The sequence below is a fragment of the Pongo abelii genome, chromosome 4, assembly GCF_028885655.2.
Source record: "Pongo abelii isolate AG06213 chromosome 4, NHGRI_mPonAbe1-v2.0_pri, whole genome shotgun sequence".
In the NCBI taxonomy this organism is placed as follows: domain Eukaryota; kingdom Metazoa; phylum Chordata; class Mammalia; order Primates; family Hominidae; genus Pongo; species Pongo abelii.
The window spans coordinates 32903674-32915703 of NC_071989.2; the positions used below are offsets into that span (position 1 = coordinate 32903674).

The 12030-nt window shown below is 42.2% G+C and overlaps 1 protein-coding gene across 2 annotated transcripts in view; it reads right to left on the reverse strand.

Annotated features, from left to right (window-relative positions):
• Positions 1-3912: 3912 nt before the first annotated feature.
• Positions 3913-12030, reverse strand: part of ZFR (zinc finger RNA binding protein) — a 90089-nt gene continuing 81971 nt past the window's right edge. The window contains exon 21 of one of the 2 annotated variants that reach the window (XM_054555015.2): positions 3913-5513. In XM_054555015.2, coding sequence (XP_054410990.1) covers positions 5334-5513 — 180 coding nt within the window. In that variant the 3' untranslated portion in view covers positions 3913-5333. 2 annotated transcript variants of the gene reach the window in all.

Consider the following 12030-nt stretch of genomic DNA (forward strand, 5'->3'; position numbering starts at 1 on the left):
AATCTTAACTTTTAGAATGTTCCTCAGATGGCTCATTAACAGTCAAGTTTCAGACCACTGCTATGAACATTATCATCTTTGTATGACCCTGTATTTGTCCTTTTTTTTTTTTTTTTTTCTGAGACAGAGTTTTGCTCTTGTTGCCCAGGCTGGAGTGCAATGGTGTGATCTCAGCTCACTGCAACCTCTGCCTCCTGGGTTCAAGCGATTCTCCTGCCTCAGCCTCCTGAGTAGCTGGGATTACAGGTGTGCACCACCACGCCCGGCTAATTTTTTGTATCTTTAGTAGAGATGGGGTTTCACCATGGCCAGGCTGGACTTGAACTCCTGATCTCAGGTGATCTGCCCGCCTTGGCCTCCTAGAGTGCTGAGATTACAGGCGTGAGCCACCGTGCCTGGCCAGTATTTGTCCTTAATTGGGAAAAATTTTTTTTAATACAATGGCTCTGTCAAATTCAAAAAATGGTGGCTCCTCTAAAGGAACTGCTTATAAATTCATAACACATAATGATGTAATGACCATGCAAAAACAAGACTTCTGCTTTTTTTCAGTAAGCAGAAAAATTATTTACAATACTGTTGACTTAAAAAAATCAGGCCAGCCTGTAATCCCAGCACTTTGGAAGAACAAGGCAGGTGGATCACTTGAGGCCAGGAGTTCACAAGACCAGCCTGGCCAACATGGCAAAACCCTGTCACTACTAAAAATACAAAAATTAGCTGGGTGTGCTGGTGCACGTCTGTAATACCAGCTACTCGGGAGGCCGAGGCACGAGAATTACTTGAACCTGAAAGGCAGAGGTTGCAGTGAGCCAAGATAGCGCCACTGAACTCCAGCCTGTGTGACAAGAGCGAGACTGTCTCAAACAACAACAAAAAAATCAGGCCAGGTGTGGTGGCTCATGCCTCCTAACCCAGTGCTTTAGGAGGCTGAGGTGGGTAAGGACTGCTTGAGACCACAAGTTTGAGACCAGCCTGGGCAATATAGCAAGGCCTCCATCTCTACAAAAAAAGAGCTGGGTGTAGTGGCGCACACCTCTAGACCTAGCTACTTGAGAGGCTTAAGCGGGAGAACTGCTTGAGCCCAGGAGTTCGAGGCTGCTGTGAACTATGATAGTGCTACTGCACCCCAGTCTGGGAGACAGAGCATGACCCTGAGAGGTGACAGTGTGCTGGCAGTCCTCACAGCCCTCGCTCGCTCTCGGAGCCTCCTCTGCCTGGGCTCCCACTTTGGCGGCACTTGAGGAGCCCTTCAGCCCACCGCTGCACTGTGGGAGCCCCTTTCTGGGCTGGCCAAGGCCGGAGCCCACTCCCTCAGCTTGCAGGGAGGTGTGGAGGGAGAGGCGCGAGCGGGAACCGGGGCTGCGTGGGGCGCTTGCGGGCCAGCTGGAGTTCCAGGTGGGCGTGGGCTTGGCGGCCCGCACTCGGAGCAGCCGGCCGGCCCTGCTGGCCCCGGGCAATGAGGGACTTAGCACCCAGGCCAGCGGCTGCGGAGGGTGTACTGGGTCCCCCAGCAGTGCCAGCCCACTGGCACTGCGCTCTATTTCTCGCCGGGCCTTAGCTGCCTTCCGGCGGGCCATGCCTGAGCCTTCCCCCGCCTCCATGGGTTCCTGTGCAGCCCAAGCCTCCGCTACGAATGCCGCCCCCTGCTCCACGGCACCCAGTCCCATCGACCACCCAAGGCTGAGGAGTGTGAGCGCAGGGCACAGAACTGGCAGGCAGCTCCACCTGCAGCCCCCGTGCGGGATCCACTGGGTGAAACCAGCTGGGCTCCTGAGTCTGGTGGGTACCTGGAGAGTCTTTACGTCTAGCTCAGGGATTGTAAATAACCAATCGGCACTCTGTATCTAGCTCAAGGTTTGTAAACACACCAATCAGCACCCTGTGTCTAGCTCAGGGTTTGTGAGTGCACCAATCCACACTCTGTATCTAGCTGCTCTGGTGGGGCCTTGTAGCACCCTGTATCTAGCTCAAGGTTTGTGAGTGCACCAATCCACACTCTGTATCTAGCTGCTCTGGTGGGGCCTTGGAGAACCCTTATGCCTAGCTCAGGGATTGTAAACACACCAATCAGCAGCCTGTGTTTAGCTCAAGGTTTGTGAGTGCACCAATAGACACTCTGTATCTAGCTGCTCTGGTGGGGCCTTGGAGAACCTTTATGTCTAGCTCAGGGATTGTAAATACACCAATTGGCACTCTGTATCTAGCTCAAGGTTTGTGAACACACCAATCAGCACCCTGTGTTTAGCTCAAGGTTTGTGAGTGCACCAATCGACACTCTGTATCTAGCCGCTCTGGTGGGGCCTTGGAGAACCTTTATGTCTAGCTCAGGGATTGTAAATGCACCAATCAGCACCCTGTCAAAACAGGCCACTCGGCTCTACTAATCAGCAGGATGTGGGTGGGGCCAGATAAGAGAATAAAAGCAGGCTGCCCAAGCCAGCATTGGCAACCCGCTCGGGTCCCCTTCCACACTGTGGAAGCTTTGTTCTTTTGCTCTTTGCATAAATCTTGCTACTGCTCACTCTTTGGGTTCACACTGCTTTTATGAGCAACACTCACCGCGAGGGTCCGCAGCTTCATTCTTGAAGTCAGTGAGACCAAGAACCCACCAATTCCGAACACAACCCTGTCTCAAAAAACAAAACAACCAAAGAACTGTCAGAGGATACTAAGGAATATTCAATCCAAGTTACTCTTTCATATAACTAATGTGGGTCTAGCCACAGCTATGAAAACAAGCTATGTAAAAAATACAGAAATAATTATTTTAGTAAATAAATGCTACCAATTGCATTTTTGGATGAAGACACTCAAAACCAAATGCAAAATTTTGGTCCCAGATGGGCTGAAAACATCTTTAGTACATAATTGGAGGGTGAAGGAAGCAGCCTGGCAAAGTGCTGACCATGAACTTTGAAATTGTCACTTAAACAGTGACATAAGGTGTATAATCTTCATTTAGCCATTCTGGGCTTGTTTCCTCATCTAAAAAATATGACATATATTACCTACAATTCACTTACGGTAGTTTTAAATGGGAAAATACATAAAAAGACCTAGCATGGTCCCCAGAATCAACGTGTAGTAAAGGTCAGTTCCCATCCTTTTTTTTTTTTTAAGACAGGATCTCACTCTGTCACTCAGGCTGGAGTGCAGTGGTGTGATCTCACTGCAGCCTTGACCTCCCAGGCTCAAGCAATCCTCCTGCCTCAGCCTCCCGAGTAGCTGAGACTACAGGCACATTCCACCATGCTCAGCCAATATTTTTCTATTTTTAGTAAAGACGGGGTTTCGTCATGTTGCCCAGGCTGGTCTCAAACTCCTAAGCTCAAGCAGATCTGCCTGCCTCGGGCTCCAAAAGTGTTAGGATTACAGGCATGAGCCATCGTGCCAGGCCAGCATTCTTCCCTTTTGAGAGAATTGTGAGGAACGAAATTCTAAACGAGAATAAAATGAGGCCCAGAAAAATTTAAAAAGGGAAAAAAAGCCTTGTCCAAGTGAAACAGACAGTACAGGTTGAGTATATCTTAACTGAAATGCTTGGGACCAGAACTGTTTTGGATTGTGGAATATTTATATCAGTTGAGTATTCCTAATCTGAAAATCTGAAATCGTCCAATGAGCATTTCCTTTGAATGTCATGTAGGCCCTCAAAAAGTTTCAGATTTTGACACTTTTCAGATTTTTAGATTAGATAATCTGTATGTGATGAATCTGGGAGAAAAGTCTGAGTCTCCTGTTCTATTTCCCCTGTGGTCTCCTGTGGTTTCCTGGCCCTCTAAGACTTTGGGGGAAGATTCTGACCCTAGAAAGAAATTAAGCCAATATAGTATTGAATTACAAAATTTTCTGAAAATTATGTGCTTAGGCAACAAACATTTGTCAGGAATAACAAGATGCAATACTCAATAAATTTGAATATGATTTTACTGAAGCATACATCATTTCAAAGCAAAAGTAGTTTATGTTGTCAATTCTAACATATAATACATTTAAGTCATTATATGAATTTCATTTTCTGTGTATTTCACTGTAGTGCTGTGACAACAAAATGACATCTGTGTACCAGAGCATACATATATCAACAGTAAGATGTAATTTTTCATTACATCACTGCTAGAATATTTAGCTTTGTGTAGGAGACATAAGCATGTAAGATGGCCACACCAAATAATTTTCTGTTTTTTTCCTTAGATAATCTTAATTTTTTATCAGTAATACTTTATCAACCTCACTGTTAACAGAACTGTAAATTATCTGGGTGATGGGGTGTGTGGAGAAGATCATCTGTGTTATACTGTAATAGTTGCTAGAGTAATCTCACACACACCAATAAGGAACTGTCACCATAATTAAGGGCTAGTTACTGTTGTTAGTTGCACAATGATGAAGTTCTTCTGAAAATATTGGTTAGCCCACTTATATGTGAAAAACGCCCTTTCCACTTATACACAAGAAAAAAATATTCAGAAAGTTATTTTTGGCCTTGCTATGTCAAAAAGTCAACTGTACAAAGATCTACGTGTTAAACCTAAAATTATAATTTTAAAAGTCTATTAAAAACAAAAATGTCATGCATTTTTATTATCAATTATGCAGAGGCTTTAAAACTGTTGCAAGACCATATAGTATATATTAGCTTTTATACTGCTAATGCACAACTAACAGCAAACTTGATTAGATTAACAGAACTCTGTCTTAATTACACCTTTATATATCACACTAGAGACAAATGCCACAAGATCTGCAGAAACATTCAGTTCTGAGCACTCGAATGGCAGGATAACTTTTTGTGTTGTAATCCTTCACATATAGAAAAACAAACTCTGCAGTCTCACGTTACAAAAAAACGTACTGCTGTAAAATATTAAGAAGGGATAAAGGATATCATCTCTAACACAAAGTAACTTACAACTAGTGTCAAAAAGCAAATAAAACCTCTAAATTAAAATATCAAAATACACAAGAGCAACTGAAGCACAAATCCTGCATTAAATACAGTGAAGATTTAATAAGACAATGCACTAGTTAATAAAAGACACAAAAATAGCGGGGGAAGCTAGGGCAACCAGAAAATAAAATAAAAATAATGGGAAAAAATCGGAACTACTGTTTTCCCCCTAGTCGGAGCACATTTTTTTTTTTTGGGGTGTCTTTCCATTCAAATAATACCTAACACTGTACATTTTTAAATGTCATAGAAAAACTTGGTTCTTCCATGAAATCCTTTCAATTCTTGATAAATTTTTCAATGTAGACATTATTATGAATGAAAAACAGCCAACAAATGGGCACCTGTTTTTTTAACACTGAAGATTTACAGACACTTTTTAAAAGTTATCATAATCTTTTTTGTCTTTTTTCCCCTCAGCTTCAAATCCATCAACTCCATCACTATCTCTTCTTCGTTTCCTGTTGTTGTGGATGTTAAAACGTTGGCTCATTTGCGGTAATGGATCCATGCCTAGAACTTTGTGTATCTGGCGGAATGCAAGGAGTCTCAATGCAAACTGTAACAAAGAGAGTCAGAATTTTGAGTTAATTGAAAAACCCCAAGTAGTAATACTTACTACATTTACCTCCCTCCAAATGCAACATAAAAAAACATGTGTAATGAAAGAAACATTTAAAGGAATTACTTTCACAACTGAAATAATCTGTATGTTCTCACGTTTTTATTTCCTAGCTTTTCTGTGTGCATGCCATTTTGTTATCTTAAACATTAAGTAAAAAAAAAAAAAACTTTAACACACACACAAAATTACAAAAATTATGAGAAGTGACATCAAAGAAACAAGCAGGATGTTGAAAACAAAGAAAAATGGGAGCTACCTGCTTTAACAGAATGGTTGCTGATGGCCTTCCTAGGCATTTGGTAGACAGTATATAATTTAAGAATTGTAATTATACTCATGTGGATGTATCAAACTTATTTACCTATTTTTCTACTGCTAAACACTAGGCTGGTTTCAGTATTTTTTTTTTTTTTTGAGACAGAGTCTCGCTCTGTCGCCCAGGCTGGAGTGCAGTGGCGCGAGCTCAGCTCACTGCAAGCTCCGCCTCCCGGGTTCACGCCATTCTCCTGCCTCAGCCTCCCAAGTAGCTGGGACTACAGGTGCCTGCCAACCATGCCTGGCTAATTTTTTTTTTTTTTTGTATTTTTTGTAGAGACGGGGTTTCACTGTGTTAGCCAGGATGGTCTCGATCTCCTGACCTTGTGATCCGCTCGCCTCGGCCTCCCAAAGTTCTGGGATTACAGGCGTGAGCCACTGCGCCCGGCCTCCAAGTATTTTTATTACTGTATTACAATGAATGCTTGTTTTAAGATGTTTCTGTGCACTTATGTGACAAGTTCTGGAGAAAGAACTTTTATTAATCAGTGGGACCGCTGAACATATAAAAGTGATGAGTACTAACAAATGAAGCTCCCCAAAATTTATACTGATTAATATATCCACTAGTAATATGTATACAAGTCTGCTTCCCCCTTCTGGATACTATAAATAGAAAAATATTCTCACAAGTATGATGGGCAAAACAGTATCTAATTGTTATTTACAACATTTTTGAGACATGGTCTTACTCTGTTGCCCAGGCTGGAGTGCAGTGGTGCCATCACAACTCACTGCAACCCCGACCTCCCTGGGCTCAGATCTCACTCAGCCTCCCGAGTAGCCTGGAACACAGGCTCACACCAACACACCTGGCTTGTTTTTCTATTTTCTGTAGAGACGGGGTATTTTCACCATGTTGCCCAGGCTGGTCTTGAACTCTGCCCACCTGCTAGGATTACAGGCGTGAACCATCATGCTCGGCTATAACTTGTATTTATTTATTTATTTTTTGAGACAAGAGTCTTGCTCTGTTGCCCGTGTTGGAGTGCAGTGGCACGATCTCGGCTTGCTGCAACCTCCGCCTCTCGGGTTCAAGTGATTCTCCTGCCTCAGCCTCCAAAGTAGCTGGGATCACAGATGCGTGCCATCACGCCAGGCCAACTTTCGTATTTTTAGTAGAGATGGGGTTTCACCATGTTGGCCAGGCTGGTCTTGAACTCCTGACCTCAGGAGATCTGCCTGCCTCGGCCTCCCAAAGTGCTGGGATTACAGGTGTGAGCCACCGGGGCCAGCCAACTTGTATTTTTTAATCAATTAGTGAGGTGCAGCATATTTCTGCTGGCTCATTTGCTTAAGTTTAAAGATACCATATGAAATTTCCAATAATATCCTTCATGGCTTCCTGTATTTGCAGCCTTCTTAAAAAGATCTTGCCTATGTAAAAATTATATTTTTCTTAATACGTTGATAATTTATGTGTGGCTCCTTAAGTCAGTTGGCATTTACTTGTATATATGTATAGCTTCATTTTTTCCTTAGATGATTAGCCAGTTATCTCAATACCACTTTGCTGATGATTCACCTTTTTCCACTGATTTGAAGCATCAGGTCTGTCATACATTAATTCCGTTATATCTAATGGTCTACTTCAAGGCTCTTCCATTCCAAAGGTTTATCTGTCTACTTCTGTGCCATAACTACATTGTTTAAATTTCTGTTGCTTTATAGTATGTTTTGATATCTGGTAGAGTTGAACTTTTCTTAGCAATTCTCTTGTATTTCCAATTCCAAATGAAAATTAAAATTGGCTGAGTGTGGTGGCTCATGCCTGTAATCTCAGCACTTTGGGAGGCCAAGGTGGACGGATCACTTAAGTCAGGAGTTTGAGACCAGCCTGGCCAACACGGTGTAACCCCATCTCTACTAAAAATAGAAAAATTAGCCGAGTGTTGTGGCATGCACCTGTAGTCCCAGCTACTTTGGAGGCTGAGGCGGGAGTATCACTTGAACCCGGGAGGCAGAGGTTGCAGTGAGCCAAAATTGTGCCACTGCAATCCAGCCTGGGTGACAGAGCGAGACTCTGTCTCAAAAAATAAAAAAAGAAAATTTAAGGCCAGTCACGATGGCGCAAGCCTGTAATCCTAGCACTTTGGGAGGCCTAGACCGGCGGATCACGAGGTCAGGAGATCCAGACCATCCTGGCTAACACGGTGAAACCCCGTCTCTACTAAAAATACAAAAAATTAGCCGGGCATGGTGGCGGGCGCCTATAGTCCCAGCTACTTGGGAGGCAGAGGCAGAGGAATGGCATGAACCCTGGAGGCGGCTGCACTCCAGCCTCAGCGACAGGCGAGACTCCATCTCAAAGAAAAAAAAAATTTTTTTTAAATCAATTTTTAAAGTTCTATCCTCTTCTCCCTCTGAAATTTTAATTAACTTTTTTTTTTAAATTAAAAAAAAAGGGGAGAGGGGAAGTTCAGACCAAATGTTAATTAATCCTCTTGGCTGAAGGGCATATCAAACTATCAGCAGAACTGAGAGCCAAAAAGAGCCTATTGTTTTCCAAGGTAAGGGAAGGGAAGGCAAACTTTGGCACTGAATCATATCATCTTATCTTGTGCTTTTACTTCATTTTTCTTTTATTAAAATCTATTAAAATTCTAAAGCTTAGCTGGGCATGGTGGCTAAGCACTTTGGGAGGTGGAGGTGGGAAGATCACTTGAGCCCAGCCTGGGCAACATAGGGAGACCCTGTCTCTACAAATAATTAGCTGGGCATGGTGTCGCACATTTGTGGTTCCAACTACTTGCAAGGCTAAGGCAGGATTGTGTGAGACAGGGAGGCTGAGGAGGTTGAGGCTGCAGTGGGCCCAGATGGTGCCACTGCACTCCAGCCTATGTGACAGAGTAAGACCGTCTCAAAAAAACAGCAAAAACAAAACCAAAAAACCCCTAAAGCAAGTTTGTCCAATCCGTGGCCCTCAGTGTTGAATGTGGCCCAACACAAATTCATAAACTTTCTTAAAACATTATGAGATTTTTTTGTGATTTTTTTTCTTTTTAGCCCATCAGCTGTCATTAGTGTTAGTGTATTTTATGCATGGCCCAACACAATTCTTTCAATGTGGCCCAGGGAAGCCAAAAGACTGGATACCCCTGCCCTAAAACTTAAAGATATGCTAATATCTATTTAATGGGTTGTTTACTTTCAGCCAGAAGAATGTGGCATTCACTATGCAATCTTAAAAATGTACTGATACTGTAGCTGGTTTTCAATGAGTCTAAGGTGCTCCCTAACAGTAGCCAATGCCAAAAAATTCCTTCCTTAGAACACAAAAAAATGTGCATCAGTACAGAAACACTGTGTATGACTGAAATCACTATGATTAGAAAAGAAAATCCTTGACCAGGTGCGGTGGCTCACGCCTGTAATCCCAGCACTTTGGGACATCAAGGTGGGTGGACCACGAGGTCAGGAATTCGACACCAGCCTGGCCAACATGGTGAAACCCCGTCTCTACTAAATATACAAAAATTAGCCGGCGGGTGGTGGCGCATGCCTGTAATCCCAGCTACTCAGGAGGCTGAGGCAGGAAAATTGCTTGAACTCAGGAGGCAGAGGTGAGCTGAGATCGCGCCATTGCACTCCAGCCTGGGTGACAGAGCGAGACTCCGTCTCAAGGGAAAAAAAAAAAAAAAAAAAAAAGAAAGAAAAGAAATTCCTTGTTACTTCATGAATAAAAATAAACTTTCACTACATGACCATGTCTACGTAAGAATATCTTTGGCACCAATTTCAAAAGATTTCTTAAAATCTTGAAACTAGGGGGACTTCAGAGACATGATTTAATCTATCCCTCCATTTCTAGGGATATACCCACTTAACCTAATTCAAGGAAATTTTACAGTCACTTGATTAAACAGCAACTTTCTCTACATAGTTATAGCCTTTAATGTAACTGGACTCTTTTTTTCTGGTAAAATTCACATACCTTTAAAATGTACACCTTTAAAATGTAAAATTCAGAAGTTTTCAGAATACTTACAAAGTTACTCAACTATCACTATTATCTTATCCTAGAACATTTTCATTACCCTAAGTGGAAACCCCAAGCCCAACAGCAGTTACTCCTCAACCCCTCTATCCTCAGGCCCTGAGAACTACCTCTGCCTATTATGAATATTTCATATAAACGAAATAATTAGGATAAAGTTTTTAAGGTTCATTCATGTCGTAGCATGTGTCAGTACTTTATTTCTTTTAATGGCTGGCTGAATAATATTCTAACATATGACTATTTGTTTATTCACCCATTCATCAATTGATGGACATTTAGGTTGTTGCTACTTTTTGACTATCACACATAATGCTGTTTTGAACATTTGTGTACAAGTTTTTGTGGGGACATATTTTTTTCAGTTCTCTTGAGTATATATCTAGATATCAAAGAGTTGCTGAGGCATATAGCAATCCATGTTTAACTTACTGAGGAGCTGCTAACCTGTTTCTCTTTTCCTTTTTTAAGCGATGAGGTCTTGCTATGTTGCTCAGACTTGTAATGCACTCCTGGGCTCAAGAGATCCTCCCACCTCGGCCTCGCAAAGTGTTCGGATTACAGGCATGAGCCGTTGCTCACTGAACCCTCAACTTCCTGGGCTTAAGTGATCTTCCCACCTCAAGCCACCTGAGTAGCTGGGATTACAGGTGCCATGCCACCATGCCCAGAGCTAATTAAAAAATTTTTTTATAGAGATAAGGTTATGCTATGTTGCCAGGTCGTTCTTGAACTCATGGGCTCAACCAATCCTCTTGCCTCAGCCTCCCAAAGTCTTGAGATTACAGGCATGAGCCACTGTGCCTGGCCCTAACCTGTTTTTCAAAGTGACTGCTGTTCACACTATTTTAAATCCTTGCTCTGATTTTGAGATAAAGGATAGTTACTGGTTTAGTCATCCACATGGGAATTTATTGCTCCAAAACTTTTCCCCCAAGTTAGATAATTCTAGTTGCTAAGAATTTTGGCTCATACACCTGCTTTGAAAATCCTGAAAGTCTCAAAGTCATCTGTAGTCAGGACTTGATACAGCATTCTACTTAGTCTACAATTATTAGGGACTTTTGCCAGTACTGTTTCTCTACTTAAGTTATAAGACTGTTAACTTCCCAGGTGAGAACTGGGAATATTTATCATCATAATATACTAATTCTTTATTCAGAGAGACTTATAAAAGGTCCTTCCTAAAGATAACATAATAGGGTTTTCTTCTACATTAATAGAAAATATCCAAAGATATCTCATATATAATAATGAATATTTATACATTTTTACCACAGAGATGTTCTTACTAAGCATCAGCCTATTCTTTATTTATTTATTTTTTTTGAGATGGAGTCTCACTCTGTTGCCCAGGCTAGAGTGCAATGGTGCGATTTCGGCTCACTGCAACCTGTGCCTCCTGGGTTCAGGCGATTCTCGTGCCTTAGTCTCCCAAGTAGCTTGGACTACAGGCACTCACATGCCACCACACCCGGCTAATTCTTTTATTTTTAGTAGACACAGGGTTTTGCCACGTTGGTCTCAAACTCCTGACCTCAGGTGGCCCGCCCGCCTCGACCTCCTTAAGTGCTGGGATTACAGGTGGAAGCCACTGCACTCGGCCCAGCCTATGCTAATATTTTATGAGTTTCTAAATGAAGGAATACTCCAGTAAGTAAAACCAATATAGCATTTGAGGTTTGAGTGAGCACCCTACAATCTCTTGTTCTGCATGTGGTTTGTAGGTACTTCTAAGGTCTGACAAGAAGAGAAAATTCTACCATGTTACTGGCAATTATTTAGCAGCAAACTAAATTTGAAGACTGATACAAATCATTCCCATACAAAGACATTTTGGAATTTTAATCATCATCGAGGATTAAAGGTTTATTTTATAATCCATTTCCTTCTTGGGAAGGGATGATTAACCCTATAAATTTTGCCCATTTAAAGGTATGTTAAACTATGTACACCTACCTATAGGAAGGAATTTTAATAAATGACAAAGGCTGTATCTGGCAGAAGCAACTGGAAAAGGATCACTGGAGAAAAGACATATAGTGGCATACAAGAATAAAGGTAGACACTGTGGAAGGAAATATGGAATCATTCCAGAGACAAAGGAAGGAAGAGGGACATTAACATGGGCACTACAGG